Genomic DNA, 20,979 nt, shown 5'->3' with positions numbered 1-20,979 from the left:
TTTCTGCTTCGATCGAGATCGCGCAACGCGATGAAAGCGAAAAAAAATAGAAAAATCCACGAAATAAGTTAAGTTTCTGATGTCAGTTAAATACTGGTTCATTTACAGTAACTGTAACAACTGTTGTTGATAACTGATTTGCTGGTTTTAAAAAAATCCGGAATAGGTAAGCATCTAATATAATGTTTATGTTGTACAGTGTTGTACCAATGTTATTGTGTTATAACTTTTAAATTAGCTGTTCACCATGCGGCGAAGCAAAGCGCCTTCCATGAAAGGGATTCTTCAGCAGGATTTGGTAACAGCGCACCAAGCACAAGTCCCAGACCAGCATATACCTATGGGTAAGGCCGATGCGACAGTAATAGATTTGTTGCATAGCAAGGAGGATCATGTTGGTTTTTTGAAACGATTGGCAGCTACTAAAAAGCCGCCTCAGACGAAGCTAGAATCTGTCTCTTCAGCTGACTGTGATTCTCAGTCGATGGTACGGTTCAAAGTCGTTTGGGGAAAGATAAGCACCAAGAAACATAAGACGTGGGAAGGAGATGGGACTCTGGAGCTGACAGGGCGTACCGCTACTTTGAAGGACGAGGATGGGAAAACGATAGCCAGCTCAACTGGATTCAAGGCGGACACGATTGAGGAGGGTAGTCGTTTGATAGTGGGCAGTAAAGAAGTTGAACTGATTGAAAAGGTATCTGAAACCGATGAAAAGGATACAGAAAAGGAGAACTCAGTACGAAATATTCCTCCGGTCAAGAAAGCAAGACTGGATGTTTTCCGACCGCCGAAGGTGTTCGAAGATATTAGCGGAACGTCTTCTGGCAGCTCGTTCAAGCAGGTTGGCACAGTTGAGGACATGCCGACGGATTTCGTTCCACTCGTAATGCCTCGTCCAAGTTTCGAACACCAATGGAAATACAATCAGAAGAAGGCTTCTGTGTGCGAAGTAACTGTTCCATATGCTTTGTCCAAACACTTGAGGCCACATCAACGAGAAGGGGTGAGCTTTCTGTATGAATGTATTTTGGGATATCGAAATACAGATGTTGAGCGTTTTGGAGCTATACTAGCCGATGAAATGGGTCTGGGAAAGACTCTACAATGCATTTCACTAATCTACACTCTGCTGAAGCAAGGGCCCTATGGTCAACCGATTTTAAAACGAATCCTAATTGTGACCCCCAGTAGTTTGGTGGAAAATTGGGATAAAGAGATCACAAAATGGCTAAAAACGGAGAGAATTTTCACTTTTATTGTGAGCCCTACTAACAAGCTAAAAAGATATGCTCAATCAGTTCACATTCCAATTTTGATAATATCGTATGAGCTACTATCCAAACAAATCGCAGAACTAGACTCAGTTCATTTTGATCTAATTATTTGTGATGAAGGGCATCGGTTGAAAAACAGTAACATCAAAGTTTCATCGATCCTGGACGCAGTTGATTGTCCTCGGAGAATACTGCTTACCGGAACGCCAATCCAGAATGATCTCCAAGAGTTCTATTCCTTGATAAACTTTGTAAATCCAGGTCTTCTCGGTGCTTACCCGGAATTCAAAACAAAATTTGAAATGCCAATCCTTCAGTCACAACAGCCAGGAGTGCTTCCGCAATTATCTACTCTCGGTAAAACCAGATTAGAGGAATTGAACAGCATAACATCTTCCTTCATTTTGCGCAGAACGCAGGAAGTGATCAACAAATATCTACCAGAAAAACAAGAAGTAGTCATCTTCTGTAATCCTGCGCAGCTACAGCAAGCTCTCCTTCGTACTGCTATCCAGTTCTATGAAAAATCCGGACCAAGTGCCACTTCGCCACTTCAATTGATCACAATACTGAAAAAAATCTGCAATCATCCTTCCCTGATAGGATCAACGGAGAAGATTGATAACGAATCGCTTACCAAGCTCTTGAATGACCAGTTGCCACCGTGGCAAGACATGGGTCCAACGGACTCCGGCAAACTTGCCGTTTTGGAATCTCTTCTGGAAGCACTGATCGAACGCCAGGAAAAAGCAGTTATCGTTTCGTACTACGGGAAAACGTTGGACATGATCCAGGGACTCTGCGAACACTACAATTACAAATTCTCACGCTTGGATGGCTCAACCCCTTCCCATGATCGTTGTAAGATCGTTTCCAGCTTCAATAGTATCTCGTCGGATACGTTCATTTTCCTGCTGAGTGCCAAAGCTGGTGGAATAGGCTTAAACCTAACGGGTGCCTCTCGCTTGATACTGTTTGACAACGATTGGAATCCGGCGAGTGATCTACAAGCAATGTCTCGCATCTGGCGCGATGGACAAACTCGGAAAGTATTCATCTACCGGCTGATAACTGCCTTCTCCATCGAAGAAAAGATCTACCAACGGCAAATTTCGAAAACATCGCTGAGCGGAACGGTTGTCGATTTGAAGCAAAACTTGAGCAACCTTAAATTCTCCGATGAAGAGTTGAAGGATTTGTTTTCACTTGCCGGCCACGAGGACGGTAACCACGATTGCCTTACACATCAGATGTTAGGTTGTGATTGCAGCGGTACCGGTGAGATTCCAGAACCGGCGACCAACTCAAGCCAAGAGGACAGCTTGAAATCGCCAGAACGGAGTAAATTTCAAATTCGAATAACTGGCAAGTCGACGAAAGTCAAAAGGCCAAAACGGTCACTACAAATGCAAGAACTGATGCGATGGGAACATCACCGAAGTCCAGTAAGCGAAAGTGTGCTGAAGGTAAGTTGAAATTTGATTTTTACTCCGTCCAATACAGAAATCAAGCTAAAAATGGCACTAGTAAAAATAGAAGCATTGCCGCAGTTTTGGCCATATTCTCAACTTCGGTTTCTATTTTGGCCAATCACGTGTGTGATAGCAATCTAGTGGTTGTTAGGCAGGCAGAATAAAGTGTGTGGTCAAAATGTCAAGAAGTGCTAATTTTCTGGTGTCACTAATTTCTCCTAATTATAATGGTGGAAAAATATTAACATAAGAATAACGAATCAAATTACCACAACGTGTATTTCTTATGGGAGTGGTCAAATTAGAAGCACCCTGGCCAACAAAGACCTATGGGAACTTATGTTTTAAGGAAAATATTTTTTTCTTCCAGTTTTTAATCAAAATGTATGGTTTTCACAGTTCTAATCATCATATTATATTAGGATCTACTAGTAAAAATGAATTTATGCCAATTAAGATAGCAACAGGCTGAATACTGCACTATGGTCAAAACTCCGGACTGGCCAAAACTGAAGCTTCTACCCTATAGCTTAAATTTAAATTTATTAAAATTGGACTGAAGCAGACAAGACAAGAGCTCATTTTACTGAGTAGGTACATACATATAACCGTGATTTTATTAGGAGTAGGGGTAGGCGGGGCATTATGGACACCCGGGGCAGAATGGACACCCTCAATATTTTGAAATATGCGAACTTTTTTGAACTTTTAATGAATGGAGAATATAGTCCATTTGTCTAAAACGTAGTTTCAGGAAAGAAACATTCGAAACTAAAATTATACTTGATTTTACCCGAAAAAGTTGCGTCCTCCGTTTTTTGTGCATGGAAATTATAATTTTCACAACATCTAAAATAAGGTTTAGTGATTAATTTATTGCAGGTCGATTAAAACCTGATATTTCTAGAACACATGCAAGTAGTTTTGCTGTATGTACATGCTTAACATGTTTATATTTTCTTCTTTATTATATCAAAAATCAAGTTTGGAAATATCTTCTGCTGCCGGGGCAAAATGAACACTCACCTTTTTGAAAGAAGCGGCAAGGGAAAAATATAACCTAAATCACAATCCAACCAAATTCTTCGTTTTCAGTACATTTTTGGTTAAATGTTCACTGATAAGCGCAGTAGGCGTTGCCGCGTGCAGACGTGTTTTGATCTGCTCGTCGTATTTCGTTCGCGTTTGAAAGTTTTTTTTTTCTTCGCGATTCCGCTGACAGTTTGGTCGGTGCTACGCCATCCGGATGGCTCTTCCGCGGGTGAAAAAGTGTGAAATATGGATTTTGAGAAGATTTGTGTTCAAACATCCATGTTACTGAAGCAGCTGGCTGCGCTACACCATCCGGAAGTGTTTTAGTGTCTTGTGCGTGATTGCATGCCGCTGGCAGCAGGGTGTTCACGCAAGCGGGGCCGAAGTAGTTTTATCGTAATTTTTGGAGTTTTTGGCTGATCGGCCATTAGATTCGAGAATCGGTCAATATTTGCACCAAGCTATCAATGATTCGCTAGTGGTTCCAGAATCGAAGAGTGTGGCCTCATACTCATAACTCTGTGAGAGGTCAAGTGACGTGTGTTCTAATGATGACTGAATGCGTGCGTGATGGTGGCGAGACGAGGAGCATGCCGAGCATGCCTATCTGTGCTGTTACGATGTTCCCATGGTGATGGCAGCGCTACCTTGGATGGATTCCGGTGAGAATGTTCTAATTATCGTTACTACAACAAATTTAACTAAATACGCGCCAGTTTCGAATTTACCTTTGAAACAGGAAGTGTGTTTGCATTATCATTATCCATTTGATAACGGTAATGCACACATGCGGGGCTTGTTGTAAGTGAAAGTGACCTCGGAATGGACGTGAGTAACCAGACATTCTGAAACGGGTCACTGGATCCCAACAGAGCTAGCACCTTTCAACTCCCGGGCTAAAGATGATTTTAGTTGTGAGTGTGAAATTCAATAAAAACCATACAGGCAACTGAAGACATCTTTCTTCCATAATATAATACCACTGCCGGACAGTGGGAGTTGAATTGTACACACACACATTTTCGGTTAAATGTTCACTATAATAGACATAGGGTGTAGAGATGGATAACTCACTCACGAATCGACTCAAAGAATCGATTCGCGAAACCGAGTGAGTGAGCCATGACTCTTTTCAAAAGAGTCACGATTCGCTGATGTTCATTACAATTGCGAAAAGAGTTAGTATGACTACGCACTTCATGATGAATCGACGCAGAACATTGCAATCTTTGACAATTAATTTTGTTTACATACTGGCCGGCTCGCACCAGCGATTCGATTCTTCGGAGAAATTAACGAAAACCTGCGAATCCTGTATTTCACTACGTTATGCTCAGACGTTTGTGCAAATCGTCAATATACATACCATACAAGTGAATTTTGTAAGAAAAAAAGTTGGCTTACATCGAAAATTGACATTTTCTTCAAATCCCGGAAATGAGTTGCTGAATCGATCAAAAGAGTCGACTCTTTTTTGAGAGTGAATCGGTAGCGATTCACTCTCAAAATTGAATCAGTTTTCCCATCTCTAATAGGGTGAAACAAATTGGTCAAAAAACGACAGCAGTGGAAAATAGTTGTTCTAGGCACAGCTGAACATGCCGACAAAAACGAAGCTTTATCCAAAACAGCCTGAATTTAAATTAACTGAACAAAAATGAACTACTTCGGCGTATTATTCATCCATAATAGTTGTTTTGTAATGAAATTACTTTATAGCTGTAAATAATGTACGAAATTCGTAAAAGTCTCATGGTGTCCATAATGCCCCATGGGGGTGTCCATTCTGCCCCGTATGCTTGAAGACGGTCATGAAAAACTAACATTTTTCATAACATTTTTTGAAGTGGATAAATCATTTTTCTTCGTGAGCATTTTTAAACAATAGATGCTAAATAGACTTTAGGATACATGTATCAAAAAACTAAACTTTTTTGACATCTTGCCAGGTAAAATTGGCAAAAACCTTAGGGTGTCCATATTGCCCCGCCTACCCCTACTCACTAAACAGATTAAATTGCTGCGTAAGCCATGATTTTCTGCTTATTTGAAATGTTTCACGATTTTGCGAATGAAATAAGCAAAGATTGCCTTGGTGATCTCGACGTTTAATCAGTTTCATCAGTTTACACTGGTAAGTGAATCTCCCTATTGTATTTTGTTGCGTTCCAATTCCAATTGATGATTACATAAACAGAACAGTTTTGATTTCCGTGGATAGACTGAAAGTTCGCGCATAACAAAAAAAAATCCTCATACAAATTTTATATCCTTCAAAAGAAGAATAATAAAGATGTTGACAAGTCCAAGTCTTGTGCAGTCTCTGCTGTGTGGTCCAATGACCACCCGTATTTATACTACCTTAGGTAGACATAATGAATGATACCTAGACATTTAGGTATTGTTATGAATAGTATTTCATGTAGGTAGATAAGGAGTGTATCGTAAAGTAGTTGAAAATGTTAAAAATAGCCTCAAAAATAGTTTAATACAACTTTTAAGTAATTTTATTTTTGGAGATACTGTATAAATCCTTGAAAAAGGAAATGACTTAAAGGATTTTCTAAAAATGTTCTTTTAACTGGGTTTTTAACCTAGATTACTGAACGCATGTTTTTAAATTTTTGCACACCTTCTAAAAATTTGAAATTGCGAAAAAAGTTCGATAATGTTCGAAAATTGTTAATTTTTTTGTGCAAATATAATAAGCTCCAAAATCCTCATGATATAGGCAAATTATTTTTTTCAAGAAAAATCTCCACTGCATATAAGCGCAATTCTAAAAAATGAAAAAATGCCATTTTTGAGGAACCTCTTTTTTCTATGCTCCTCCAAATCATGTTTACGCAAATAAAAAATACATAAAATGAAAAAAATCGCATTTTTTTAAATAGGGTATGTTTTTTATTTATGAACGAGTAAATTAGAGCAAAAAATAGAATTTTATAACCTTTTAAGATATTCAAAGCAGAACTTTAAAGTTTGACAAAAAAATAGATGTTTTTTGGAGTGGACCATTTTGTAGGTATAGGAGATTTTTCTATCGAAAATATGAATTTTGAAAGTCGGTGTTGCATGATATGTTATGTGTACATAACTGTTAACAAGCATCAATATGTTCCAGATTTTTTGTCGTACAAATTTTATTTCCTACAGATTTTTGAAATGTTGAAAAAACCTAGCAAAATTGCATTTTGTGCAGATTTTTATTTTATGAGGTGTGTTCATTTAACCATATTTTCAATAATACTAAACATTTTCCAAATTTTTCCAAGCTGTTCTAAACTTTACTATATTTTGAAGATTTCATAGAAGAACCGAAATGAAAAGACCAACCCAGCTTCGAGATAGAGCATCCTGAACATTTTCAACTACTTTCCGATACACTCCTTATCCTATGCGCACATCCATTAGGTAGACACTACAGTCCTTTCCCCTTTAGAAAATTTCAAAAATTTACATTCATCACCAAAATAATGATAGCACAAATAAACTGACGAGTCCGTCACTTCCAAAGAACATATCTGTTCGCTAACAAAACTACAAACACGATTTCGCTATCCCAACATCGGCAACTTTACCAAAAAAGTACAAATAACACAAATCCATTCACCAAAACATAACATATGACAATTCCGCCACAAAAGAACAATTTCGTTCACCACAAAAATAACATATCGTTATTACCAAAACAAAAAGACAATTTCGTCAATGCAACATCGGCCAAAATAGAACAATCTGTTCACAACATAATGGCAATTCTACCATAAAAGAACAATTTCGTTCCCCACAAAAAATAACAATTTGTTATTACAACAACCTGAAACCCAAAAAGAAACAATTTCGGAATAACTCAAAAGAAATTACACGTTCCTTGATCCTCGTCGCCACTTTTATATCCTTCAAAAGAAGAATAATAAAGATGTTGACAAGTCCAAGTCTTGTGCAGTCTCTGCTGTGTGGTCCAATGACCACCCGTATTTATACTACCTTAGGTAGACATAATGAATGATACCTAGACATTTAGGTATTGTTATGAATAGTATTTCATGTAGGTAGATATCCTATGCGCACAACCATTAGGTAGACACTACAACAAACTTTAAATGCATTCCCTGCCTGGAAAAAATGATGAAATTTTGGATTTCAACGAATTTTTGGACGGAGATTCCGAATCTGAAACAGTGAATTAAAATTCAACTATAGCGCAACAGCGCAACCACAATTTGTTGTGACATTCTATCTACCCAATGCGACATAGGTTTGTCCCAACTTGAACATAATAGGACAAAGATCGTGCATCACGAGTTTAGATATTTTTAAGCCTTGCATTGTGATTTTCGAGCGGTAACTTCGAATCGGCAAACACTGCAACTCTGCCAAAAAGTTTCGATTTTTGGTTAGAAATACCTAAGGGAAGATTCAAATATTACGTCCATCGTTTTTCGGGATTTCTAGACCCCCCCTCCCCCCTCTGTCACGCAATTTTCCTATACTCAATACACGTGCTGTCACACTTTTCTGGACCCCCCCCCTCCCCCAAATGTTGGACGTAATTTTTGAACGTTCCCTAATTGATTATTTACGAGTTGAAAAGTTCGCAACAAATTCAGCTTCCGTTTTGTCTGCAACACGAGATCATGTCATTATCTGTTACCAGTTGGGATAAAGAGTAATCGCCGCGACTTCTTTGTTTCTTGTTTTGTGTCTCTTTTGTCTGACAATTCTCTTCACTGATCTGAAATAATCTGGATACCCCTAATGAATCCAATTATTGTCAGTTTCATATGTGATATTGCACCTGTTCGAATTATTCATAGGTCATCCATATACAAACCATAATTTATTTGTCTCTATGGTCGGAATGTTAAGCCCGGGGCTAGTCTCGGGACCCACGGCTTTACTTCCACATTTTTGAGTGGATTGGAATGGGGTTTGATCCCAGGTCCTCGGTGTGATAGTCACGTGCTTTAATCACCAAAGCAGGTAATTCTATGAGCACTTCCTCAGTTATTAATTGAGTGTTTCCTCTGTCAAAGACCATTTTGCATGTATATCTGTAATTTATTTTACGAAACGACAACAAAATGAAACGAAATGAGTGATCAGTTGATCCGAAACGTCTCATGAAATGGCTCATTGTGTGTCCGGCCAAAGATACTCTATTAAATCAAGAAAATTTCGTTTACGAAAAGGACCAACCGGGAATCGAATCCGTTACCCTCAGCATGGTCTTGCTGAAATCTAATGCGCTTACCACATCCGTTATTTTGGTCCAACTTAAAATGTACCCACTTTAAAAAGTTCCGTAGCACCAACATGAAGAATATTTTGATGTATGTTCAGGTTGTGAAACAATCTTGATATCTTTGAAAAATCAAATTCTTCGATAAGTTATTTACAGTGTAAACAACGTCGAATTAAACGCCTATTTTTATTTTCAGGAACTATCATTGGCGACGTGTTCCGAGGAAATAGCATTCATATTCCGCAATAAAGTCAGTCAGCTGGATAAGTAGCCAGTTTCCACAGGTAACATAAGCACTATTGATTTTTAATCCAAGAAAAGAAATTCCTTGACACTTTTATTCATCGTTTTCGAGATAAATGTTACTTCCAAAACGGCCATACAAATGCGCCTTAAGTTCGCCCATCTTATCCTGGATGTCTTTGGATAGTTTTTGGATGTTCTCAATTTCCTGCTTTTTCTTCTCCTTGGCTTCAACTAGTAGTTCCTGAAGTATTAAGACAAATACATTGATTAAACTATACATTGATTGAACTATGCAAAGTAATTCTAATCCGGAAACCAACCTGAGTTCTCGATAAATCGTGTGACATGAACACCTCGCCAATCAAAAACGGAATTAGCGTGTCGTCGTCCAGTAGTTCAATTTCGTCACCCGCTTCCTCCAGGTTCTTCAACTCGTTCTGCTTGATTTTCAACTCTTCCTTGAGATCTTCCACCTTGGCGTTGTAATTGGCAAACTTGTTAATCTTCATTTGGTCGTCGATTGTGATGTGCACATCTGAATCCTGAAGATGCCAAAAAAGGAAGTATTGATAGTGATCGTATAATTTGTCATATGTTAAACAATACATACCGGTTGGAATGTTCCCTTGTTCTTGGTATCCGACTTGGAACTCATTTTTAGAGCAGGAATTTTTGGTTTTGGCTTCTTGTAACTAGAAAACTGTAAAAATGACTGTCCTGAATAAAAATGCTGCAGCCGCTGACAGAGGATTTCGAGAGAGAAGCTTGACAGGAGACAACAAACTAAAAAGCCTTTTCATTTGACATTTCTAGTAAAACAACCTGAAACAGCCTATTTCAGGCCAAACATTTCAATAGATCCTATCTGCATTTGAGAGGCTCTCTTTGTTCACTTTCTCTTTTATTGTCGGGCCGCCACCAAACCGGATTTCGCACAATCAAGTTGCGACGCGACCCAACTCGCGACGTTTTTCAATCATGTTAAAAGTAGTGCGCATCCTTCCCGTTGTTGTCAGCAACACTGCGCACTAGATGCGAAACAGATGCGACACTTGTGGTCCAAGGAAATGCCAATTTTTGATTGAATGTCTGTCCTGATTCCAACCGGATAGACAATAATTATTGCAATGTAATGGCACACTGAAATAATTCTAAGGGTCTGTTCCAATTGGAGAATTAAAATTAATTTTCACTTAAACTTCAGGCCAAACATTTCAATAGGTCCTATCTGCATTTGAGAGGCTCTCTTTGTTCACTTTCTCTTTCAATTATTGCTATGTAACGGTAAACTTTTCAACTATTTTTGCAGTACAAATCAAAAAACGATTGTTTTGACCATCGTTCAATGCAAAGAGACAATCATAACACAAATAAACAGCTGAGATATTAACGAAAGAGAGGGAAACCAAAGAGAGCCTCTCTTCTGCAGATTGGACCTTTAGACATGTTTGGCCTGACTTGACAGTTCGATAATTATTTCCTTAGGAGAATTGTCAAGTTTAAGTGTCGAACTGTCAAATTTAAGTAAAAATTATTTTTAATTCGCCAATTGGAACAGACCCTAAGAGCCTGTTTTATCCGACACCACACATGCATTAGTACCCCTAGTCCGACACGTTCACTTCAAAGAATCGCTATAGTGGTAATCGCGTTCAAATGTGTCTCTTTTGTAGATGTAGTTGTGAAACTTGGGGGAAAATATGTGCACTCCTACCCCGGTTGTTAGTTTTATCATTATTTAGCCGTTTTACCCAAATCAATTGGGTAATAATTGCATATGCAATCTGAATAGCCTTTGCAGCGTGCATTTTTGTGTATGGAAAAATTCACGCTAGTGTTCGTGTGTTGAAATGTCACTTATCTCTATACGTATCATTTCATAAAGAGTTCCGATTGAAAAACCTTCTAATAGTGGTTTCTGCCTTTAGTGGTGTTGCGTGTACGTACACGCTGCATTACCTAAGTACGCTGCATTAACATAAGTGGAACTACATAGTCAAAGCGAAGGAAAAAGTTGTATCCTTTTCCAGCACGCGAAACTGTTATATCTTTAAAAAGAGACATCGAACTGTCATTTATTTTTGATAAACAAAAAACATCTGATCCAACCAGTATTCCAGTTTTGGCAAAGAATGCAGAAATGAAGATTGGGATTTGTGACATGCGCAACACTAGCTGCTGGAAATCAACTTATTCATTTAGTCATAAATTCATTGAAATCTTCGAAATAACACATCCATGTTTGACATACCGATCTCCCTTTATATTAAAGGCTAGAAAACGTATTTTCGACTTGAGTTTACAAAGTTTGATCACAATTTCAGTCCTATTTTAGATCTCCGCGGGCTGCCAGTCTAGATCTATGAGGTCTTTGTTTCACTCCACAGCCAGAGAAAATAGGTCAGGCCCCTGACACGGCCTATATCAATGCATTGGAATCATGGTAGACAGGATGTCCTGGGCGCTAATAAATAGCGCCCACTGTCAAATGCGAAAACATCAACAATTTTTTGTTTAACGTTTATTTTGGTTTGTTGATCAGTTTTTGGAATCATTTTTTCCACCGCTTATGATCACAAAACACTTCAAACTCGCTTTAATAATCATGTACGGTAAGAGGAGCATGCGATTAGTTGAATAAAGCAACCCAACAAACACGCATTGTGAATGTGATTTCATGTGTGGCTCACAACATCAAACAAAAGCTGCGTTTGTTGATTACACACTCGTTTCAATTTTCACGAATATGAGTATAAGGCAGTTAGATGTTGGCTACGATAAATTTCATTCATGCCAGGGGCCTGAAATAGGTAGAGAAGCGAAGAGTGTGAAGCCAAAAATACCTTATCGAACCGTCAAACTGGTATCCTATCGAACAAAATCAACAAACCTTGATGATTTCCGCATAATTCAAGATAAGTATTGCGACCATTTGAAACATTTTAATACCAATATTTTTAAATATCAAGGATGTTACTGTAAATAACATTGATTCCTTAGATTGTTGAAAATTAATCCTTTTAGTATACAATTTAGATGAGTTCTTGTTAATAAATCAACAGCATAAATCATTTTCTATTGCAGTACACGAGAAAGACACTATCCTCGATAGGTGGATTAATCTGTTTTTCGGCAGTTGCCAACATCCGAGTGACGAAATCAAAACAGAAAAAGTGTTGCCGTTCAGACGGCTGTCCACTCTTCGCTTCTCTACCTATTTTCTCTGTCCACAGCGTTGAAAAATGGTATAGGGCACTGCTCTGTTTTGATTTTGTATGGGATTTTGAAGTTACGTGGCCTTGTTGTTTTCAAAATTTCTGTAAGAGTGAAAGAGAAGGAGAGAATTTCATGCAGTGGCCTATACAAGCTGAGAAATGGTATGGCAATAATGTTATAATGCATTTGACATTTCGGTGCCCTGTATACCAGCGTATGAAATCGGAAAGGCATCAACTTTTTGAGCCAGAGTTCCACTTATGTTATGTGCTCAGGTGCGTTGGTTTTGTTTATGAAGAGATTTGTGCTTTCAAAATCGTGAGTAGGTGCCAAAGTCGGCCATTGTGGCGGCCATTTTGGAATTCTAACAAGTCCGTCCTTAACCACTATTCAATGAAAAATTAGCTTTTTTAGTTTTATGACACATGAACTCCACTTGTGCGATAAAGTATGTTAAGGTTGGTTAGAGTGACTGGAAGGGAGAGTGGCGTCATGTTCCCATTTTGACAGGTCTCCTGCTCGTTTAGAACAGGAATTTGTATGGATTTGACAGATGACCGCTGTTCCAATTTTGACATTGACGCCACTCTAAGTTAAAGCCACTCTAGTTAAGGTGTAAACAAATGTTGGGATAGAAACATTGAGAGGCAAATGAAAGACGCTAGGGATCCCAATGCAGATCGTGCTGATTGTCGTCGATGATCAACATAATCGGTGTAGTGATTTCGAGACATCCACATTCAGCTTTGACAGATGTGTACCTCACATGTTACGGCGCCGGAACAATGGTTACACTAGCGACAATCTTTATCTTGTACTTTAATATCTTTTGACTGAACAGGTAAAGTACGTTGGAGTCATTCTTGATTCCAAGCTTTCCTGGACACCTCACATTGAGTTCAGAATCAAGAAAGCTTGTATGGCCTTCGGACAATGCCGGCGAACCTTTGGTACAACTTTGGGGTCTTAAACCCAAGTATATCAAATGGATCTACACAACTGTTGTTCGGCCAATATTGGCCTATGGATGTCTTGTATGGTGGCAAAAGGGCGAAATGAGAACGATCCAATCAAAGTTAGGCCATCTGCAAAGGATGTGCTTAATGGCGATGTCTGGAGCGTTCTCTTCAACTCCCACGGTAGCGCTCGAAGTTCTCTTTGACGTTGCTCCACTACACAATCATCTCAAACAAGAAGCACTTTCTTGCACTTACCGTCTACGGGTACTCGGTCTACTAGAGGAAACTCCTGTGAATCGCACATCAACACACACCTCGTTGTTTCCACTTTTGGTGAATTGGGACAAAATTGTCCTTGCTCCAACTGATCTTACAATTGCTTGTAATTTTCCATATAGGACATTTTCCACGAAATTCCCTTTCCGGGAAGAGTGGACATCTGGATATCTGGAAAGAAGTATTTCAGACGGCATCGTATCTTACACTGATGGCTCCCTTCTCGAAGGTCGAGCAGGTGCTGGTGTTTATTCTCGTAAGCTAAGGCTGTATCAGTCTTACTCACTTGGTAGACACTGCACCGTTTTTCAGGCCGAAAGCTTTACTCTTATGTGCGGAGTGCAATCAGCACTTCAGAAGCACGTAATGGGTAAAGTAATATACTTCTGCTCAGATAGCTATTAAAGCACTTGCTTCGACCAACTCCAGGTCGAAGATAGTTATCGCTTGTCGAACTCAAATCAAGAAGCTGAATTCAGCAAACGCTGTTTACCTTGTATGGGTGCCTGGCCATTCTTCCATCGCTGGAAATGAATTGGCTGGTGAGTTAGCTCGCACTGGAGCATCACAAGACATCTTTGGCCCTGAGCCAACTATTCCGGTATCGAAGTGTTGGGTAAAGCTTCAGATTCACACCTGGGCTGCTACTCCACACAGACAATACTGGAATAGTTTGGAGTCATGTCGTCAAACCCTGGTCAAACCTAACGAGCCTGGATAAAACAAAGAGGAGAAACGTCAAAACTGGAACAGTCGATTTAGTGTCATTCCCATAGTTCTAATCGAGCAGGAGACCTGTCGATAAGGATTCGTCACTTTGGTATGCTCTGTTGTAACATGGTTAGGTCGGTAAAACCTCCAAACCCTCTGAAGGGGTACTCATACAAGTTGAGTACACTAGAGTAGGTCCAGGCATGTATCTCAGACAACAATAAAGTTTAGTTTCTTTTTAACCATGAACGTACTCAGACGCCTTTTACTACCGGCTCTAAGAATGCCCCTTTTATCCCGTTTTACCAAATTTAACAGTGTCGACGAGGAGAAATTGTTTTTTCTATTTTGTCGCACATTTCACAGCCGCCGGTGATTTTAATGCTTTTGGTGTGAATGTTAGCGGCATGTGTGACATTTTTGTATAGCGTGCAAGTGTTTTTTTTTGTTCGTTGGAGTGTATCACATCACGACCGCCGGTATATTTTGTGCTTTTGGCGTGATTTTGGATGATTTTTTGTGCCTGCGTATTTTTTGTGAAGCTTTTCATTATGTGCACGCATTTTTGAACATTTTCGGTCACTTTTGCGTTATTTTTTTTTTTGCTTCGTGAGGTGTAATTGTTTTTTATGTCCAGTTAGCAAATCTGTCGACATTTTTGTTTTAATCTTTTACAATACCCTCGTTTGTATTTTGCGAAGCTTGTGTGAAACAGTGCAGAAAAAAATTGTATATTTTTATGTAGAATGTTTTTTATTGTGTTTTAATGGTTCTGGTGTGTAGTGTGAAATCCATTTTTACCATGTTATTTTTCATGAGGGAGACATGTACTTTTCGTTTTATACGATTTTTTATGTCTCCATATCCCTTTTTATCTCATGATGAAGAAATCAGAGATATTTTTGTTGCACACCATTTTGGACTTTCTACGATTTGGAATGACTATTCCCTTTTCAACACCATGAGTACCTTGTGAGTACCACTATGATCAACTGTGGCATAGTGCATTTTGGTTTTGTTTGCGGAGGAGAAAGTGAATACCGCCGAAAGGAGTAAATAAAACTGTACAGCAGTTTATTTTGTGGATTTTTTTTTATCCGCAAGTTTTCTCCTACATATTTTGTTTGAGTTATGGAGGTGATTGATGGACGGTGGAAGTGCTGAACCGGATGAACCAAAGAACATCGACCTACATCAAGTGATGGCTTGTCGCAGTATTCTGGCCAAAGGAAAATATCAGTCGTCCATGATCTTTTGGAAGTATTAGGGTGGCACAAAAATGCAGCAAAGAGAAGTGGTCAACATATATCGATTTGAACTCGGAAATGATGACCCCGTTTCCACCTGATGTGCGTATTGACGTTGTTGGAGTCCAGGATGGTGAGAGGCAATGGAAATCAAGCGACGGCCTAAAAAAACGAGATTTTGGACGAGCTAACGAGCAGAAGCACTACTACCAGCCTAGTATCTAGCTGTCCCCAAGGAGATGACCTGCTCGCTTTTAACCTGATTTGAATTTGCTTTTAGAAAGCAGTCCGATGCACTATAGTGATTTTTATCGATTAATAGATAGATTAATATCAATCATAGTTAACATAACTTTCTAGTACTGGCATTCAGTTTTCGAGTTTAGTTAAGGTAATTTGTGTGTCCATACGTAGGTATTATAAAAACACAAACTAAAGGGGGAAGGAGTTGTTGTAACATGGTTAGGTCGGTAAAACCTCCAAACCCTCTGAAGGGGTACTCATACAAGTTGAGTACACTAGAGTAGGTCCAGGCATGTATCTCAGACAACAATAAAGTTTAGTTTCTTTTTAACCATGAACGTACTCAGACGCCTTTTACTACCGGCTCTAAGAATGCCCCTTTTATCCCGTTTTACCAAATTTAACATGCTCGAGACACTTTAGTCAAACCAAATTGTATTGTGCTGAGCCATCTCCAACGGTGGCGAAGTATCTTACAAATCTGTCAAAGCAGAATTGCAGCATTCTGGTCAAAGCACTGACTGGCCACTGCCGACTCAGCTATCACATGTCGAATATTTAGCAAGCTGATTCATTTGCATGTGATAGCTGTGAATCCGATTATGGAACTTCGTATCATTTGATATGTAACTGTCCAGTTTTTGCGCAACTGCGTTTCGGAGTATTCGGTAAACACTTATTGAGTGAAACTGACTTCAGAAACCTGAATCTTCAGGATATTCTGTTGTTCTTAACCCGCTGTGGTAAAGAGCTATAGGCTCTCTTTCGCTTTATGCGTTATTATAGTGCCCTTTTCAGGGCGCTGTTTGAACCCATTGTGGTACGCTTATGCGTTAGTATCCTCTTCCAGGGTACTTTTCCTATTTCCCTATCTGCCCTTATCCTCATCCTTATCCTTATTTCCTTCCTTTTCTCTCAGGTAGATAATGAAATAGGCTATTATTTTGGCGATGGCACAAATGTCCCAAATGGAGGATAACGTGCCTCTGGAACCGGCCTTCTGATACTTGATACCTGATACCCTAATCGTAAACATTTTTCCACAAAAGCTGTGATATTTTAGTATATTTGGTTAAGCTTAGTTAAGTTATTCGAAGGTTTTTGCTGAATATTTTTTTCCCTTCCATTCTACAAATTTACTGTTCAATCATAATTTCTCCATAGGGACTTACTGATTCAATCGCAGTTGAAAGTGTTACAAATCTGCCAAGCCTAACAAAATTGTAGAATCCATGATTTCTGATAAATAAACAAATTCTAAAAATTAAAAAAAATCCAAATTGAGTTGCGACATTTCTAAGTAGGTTAAAATCAATTTTCGCATCGTCGGTTACTTCGGATTTCAACCAAAAGCATAATATACTTTCCCTTCATAGAAATGTGAAGTTTTGTACATGTTACAACATGAATTTTCGAGATATGACACGATAAATAGGTGTAATTTAGTGAAAAATCGTAATTTTTGTCACCTTCTCAAACCCTTGGCAAGCAAGGGGTTCTTCAATTTAGCCCAACCAATGTAATTTTCATCATTTTTTATCATTTTCTAGAAAAATTAAAATCTCAGACTTCATGTAAATGGCTGCCTGATGTCAGCGAGAATTACCCTTATCAGAAAAAGGATGGTGATATAAGAGTATACAATATTCTCAACAAAATTCAATTAAAACTTTTAGTTTTATTGATTACTTACCGTCGCCGTTCTTTTCAGATGTGATACGTACTTTTGCCTCAAAGTTCTTCCCAGAACTACCTTGGCCATTATCTCCAGCCAACTTTTGTTTCTTCGCTGATTCATTGTTGGAAACTCTGTTGCCTTCAATGTTATCAGCTGGTCGTTTCTGCTTTCGTTTCTTCTCCGTCGATTCGTTAGCTCGCTTTTCGATGGCTTCATTTGTCCAAGCTTTCGGCAGATGCACCAATGTTTTGATTGTTTCAGTTGAATTGGTGTTTTCGATGTCAACCCGATCCTTCAGTTTACTCAGCAAGTTGACTTTAGTCTGCCAAAAATTTCATATGTAACATATTGTAACGAACAGGAAATCGATGTTGTTACTTACCATGCTGGTAATGGACATTCCGCTACGAATTTTGTTGATGGTCTGTTTCTCCAAATCTAATGCTTCACGAAGATCAGTTAGTGCATTTGAGTACAACATTGCATACTCTTCTTCAGCATTTGATTTGATCTCAATCGTTTCCAGCTCACTTTTTCCGGCTTCAGCTAAGGTGGTCTACGGAGGAAAAAACGGAAATAGAACACTAGTCTTCAATCACGGACTAATATACAGCAGTACTTTGAACTTTTTTCGCTCTTCATCGATCAACATCGTAATGGACGTTCCTCGGTTACCAGCTCGACCAGTTCGCCCAATTCGGTGAATGTAGGTGTTGATATGTCGAGGCATATCATATGATATCACTACGTCGATGTCCTCTATATCAATACCTCGTGCGAGTGCGTCCGTACAGATGATTCTGAAATTAAATCTCTATTAGTAACAACCTTGATCAAGATCCTACTGTACTAAGTGTAAATCACCGATGGAAACTGATCTTTATGAACATTTAAGAAGATCACCGTATTAGTTCGCAACTTTAAACAAAGGCTTCGCAATTTATCTTTTTGATAATGTCAGAAGTTATTGAAACACCTGAACACAAACTTTTTCGTGTTGTTTACCTACCCAAACCTGTTTGAATATTCATGAAATGAATAATTGCAAAGCTTAAATCATCTCTTCGATCAAAAATCGCAAATGTTTACTTTTCCTTAAATTAAGAAGAAGCATACCATGATTTAAGAGCAACCAGATACCAGACGTGTAAAGAATAAAAAAAACGGAAGTTTTACCTGAAGCTCAACCAGAAACTCCAGATGCGGCTTCGTGCCGCGAGCCAAAATGTGGGATAAGGACGGGATGATTAAGACGGACGCACGTAAAGTGATTGAAACTCAAAAACGACAATATTGAGAGAAGTTAAGGATGTTATCCACCAGCTAAGAAGCAGCAGCTAATAAGGATAGAAACTCTGCTAAATTTACTTGATCTAATGCATAGGTTGTAAAACTAATATGTACGATAATGTATCCAATAAACAACAAATTACAAATCATTTAATATTTTTTCAATCGGATTTACGGCTAATTTCACAATTCGAGTCATGTTCGCAGGTTCCCATTAACCCTAGCAGGATGTTGGGGTCAATATGTCCCAGACAGCCACACTGAACGAACTACACCATCGTGGTGCGAAAACTCTAACTTCTTAGGAGGGTTAAAAGTGTAATGTAGAGCTACAAAATGAAACTTTCCTTCATACTATCACTGTTGACTTACCCATTCACTTTTCCTAATGCAAACCGACTCAACACTCCTTTCCTGGCTGCTGGATTTAGTGAGGAGGACCATTCTTCGACTATCAGCTCATTGCCGAACATTTTCTGCAGCACAAAAGACAACCTATGGGAGGCGTCGATCGAATTGGTAAAACACAGAAACCGTTTGTAGTTGTTCTCCTTCAACAGAGCAAACAGCGTCAGTGGTTTGATTTTGTACTGGGTCATGCATATCAACTCGCGCAGCTCCAATGGCGTTGCGTACTGTCCGACAAATTTGCCACGCTTCTCCTCGGCAGCGGTGTGCATCTTCTCCAGAATGGCTAACCGTTTGGCTGGATTGGCAACGGCAGTGAACAGTTTCGGGTGGAACAGCTTAAACGTTTGAAGTTTTTCCGGATCCTGGCTGAGGGTAGCGGAGAACAACAACTTGTGCGGCTGTCGGGGTTTATCGAAAAGCTCCGTCTGAGACAGTTGACCAGCCGTTCTCCCAAGAAGGTATTCGTCCGATTCTTCTTTCACGTGTTTGTTCAGGTGGTACAGCCAATCGTTTTGAATTTGATCCATAACCCGGTCAGCTTCATCAATGATTAGGAAACGAAGATTTTTCAATGTGAAACCCTTGGTTGAATGCAGATGTTCCACAAGGCGACCGGCTGTGGTTATGACAATATCCACTTTTGAAATATATTCTCCGTTGAATTGATCCACCAGCTTTGTCTGTTCCACACTAAAAACTTGCTTGCGTGACAACAGCAAAGGACGCAATTTTGTCCCTTTACAGAGTTTATCAAACACTCCAAAGACTTGCTCGGCCAGTTCCTTTACGGGTAAAATAACCAACGCCCGAATTGCCGGAGATATTCTCTTCATCAGCAGTTGCACAATTGGAATGGCGAAAGCCAGAGTTTTTCCGCTACCGGTCGGAGACGATATGCAAACATCTCGTGGCCAGAATGGTGCTGGCTTTCGGTGAGCTTCCAATATCCAAGGGATAACCATTTCTTGAACAGGGAACAGCCGCTTGTAGCCCATTTCTTGTAAATTGGCCCGTAGTTGGCCGTCCAGAAAATTAAGCTTTTTAATGGATTTTCCTTTTTTGCTAAGATCACTATCGATGACGGTAGGATGGGACAACCAAGGCGGAAGGACCTCTTCGACTTTTTTTAACCTCTTAAAATGATCATCGCCGAGCACCACAAATTCGGATGGTTTATCCTGTTCTTCTATAATTTGATCCCCGTGATCGCCGGCATCATCGCTTATTACCGGAAAATTCGCTGTGACGTCTTCCTGTGGTTCATCCTCATGAGGTGTTTGTGGCACCTCAGACACGTTCGGCTCATCATCCTTCTCTACGTAATTCTCCTTCGCGGGAGTTGGTGATCGCTGAATGCGCGTGTTCTTCTGTTTACGTGCTTGAAGGCGTTGCAAAATTAGCGCTTCTTGCTCAGTTTCATCTTCAAAGCTGAGCTTATTTCCATCATATCTAATTTGCAACGAAACAAAATAAATTAAAACAAATGTTTAATTAAACTACGTTATTAAACTTACCTATTAACAGCAAATAGTTCCATATTTTTAAAGCTCTCCCAACTATTTTCAAATGTTTACACAGCACGAAATATGCGATATGCGCATATTTCTGACACGAGCACGTGCGTATTTTTAGTTCAACAACAAAAACAAGGTTTGTACTAAAATCTTCTCTAC

The 20,979-nt window shown here is 39.2% G+C and overlaps 3 protein-coding genes across 3 annotated transcripts; 1 reads left to right on the top strand and 2 right to left on the bottom strand.

Annotated features, from left to right (window-relative positions):
* On the top strand, nt 1-9,322 carry LOC109399509 (DNA repair and recombination protein RAD54B). Its single transcript, XM_019671955.3, has 3 exons — nt 1-166; nt 239-2,743; nt 9,226-9,322. The coding sequence occupies exons 2-3, from the start codon at nt 248-250 to the stop codon at nt 9,298-9,300; spliced, it is 2,571 nt and encodes an 856-aa protein (XP_019527500.3). The 5' UTR covers nt 1-166; nt 239-247; the 3' UTR covers nt 9,301-9,322.
* A 6-nt stretch (nt 9,323-9,328) lies between these two features.
* On the bottom strand, nt 9,329-10,044 carry LOC109399511 (probable prefoldin subunit 4). Its single transcript, XM_062852493.1, has 3 exons — nt 9,886-10,044; nt 9,596-9,817; nt 9,329-9,516 (listed from the first exon to the last, which is right to left on the bottom strand). The coding sequence occupies exons 1-3, from the start codon at nt 9,928-9,930 to the stop codon at nt 9,367-9,369; spliced, it is 417 nt and encodes a 138-aa protein (XP_062708477.1). The 5' UTR covers nt 9,931-10,044; the 3' UTR covers nt 9,329-9,366.
* A 7,541-nt stretch (nt 10,045-17,585) lies between these two features.
* On the bottom strand, nt 17,586-20,979 carry LOC109398055 (probable ATP-dependent RNA helicase Dbp73D). Its single transcript, XM_019670418.3, has 5 exons — nt 20,821-20,979; nt 19,268-20,755; nt 18,225-18,405; nt 17,988-18,161; nt 17,586-17,927 (listed from the first exon to the last, which is right to left on the bottom strand). Exons 1-5 carry the CDS (start codon nt 20,841-20,843, stop codon nt 17,613-17,615), a joined length of 2,181 nt encoding a protein of 726 aa, XP_019525963.3. The 5' UTR covers nt 20,844-20,979; the 3' UTR covers nt 17,586-17,612.

This window comes from Aedes albopictus, chromosome 2, assembly GCF_035046485.1.
Source record: "Aedes albopictus strain Foshan chromosome 2, AalbF5, whole genome shotgun sequence".
Taxonomy (NCBI): domain Eukaryota; kingdom Metazoa; phylum Arthropoda; class Insecta; order Diptera; family Culicidae; genus Aedes; species Aedes albopictus.
This window is presented reverse-complemented; position numbering and strand designations above follow the sequence as displayed.

Excerpts from the sequence above, each read along its gene's own strand:
- LOC109399509 (XM_019671955.3), top strand. The coding sequence starts at position 248 with ATGCGGCGAAGCAAAGCGCCTTCCATGAAAGGGATTCTTCAGCAGGAT. Across the intron at positions 2,744-9,225 it reads TAAGCGAAAGTGTGCTGAAG|GAACTATCATTGGCGACGTG; the intron begins GTAAGTTGAAAT and ends TTTTATTTTCAG.
- LOC109398055 (XM_019670418.3), bottom strand. The coding sequence starts at position 20,843 with ATGGAACTATTTGCTGTTAATAG. Across the intron at positions 20,756-20,820 it reads GAACTATTTGCTGTTAATAG|ATATGATGGAAATAAGCTCA; the intron begins GTAAGTTTAATA and ends GTTGCAAATTAG. Across the intron at positions 18,406-19,267 it reads GCATTAGGAAAAGTGAATGG|AATCATCTGTACGGACGCAC; the intron begins GTAAGTCAACAG and ends ATTTAATTTCAG.
- LOC109399511 (XM_062852493.1), bottom strand. The coding sequence starts at position 9,930 with ATGAGTTCCAAGTCGGATACCAAGAACAAGGGAACATTCCAACCG. Across the intron at positions 9,818-9,885 it reads ACAAGGGAACATTCCAACCG|GATTCAGATGTGCACATCAC; the intron begins GTATGTATTGTT and ends TGGCATCTTCAG. Across the intron at positions 9,517-9,595 it reads ACGATTTATCGAGAACTCAG|GAACTACTAGTTGAAGCCAA; the intron begins GTTGGTTTCCGG and ends TTAATACTTCAG.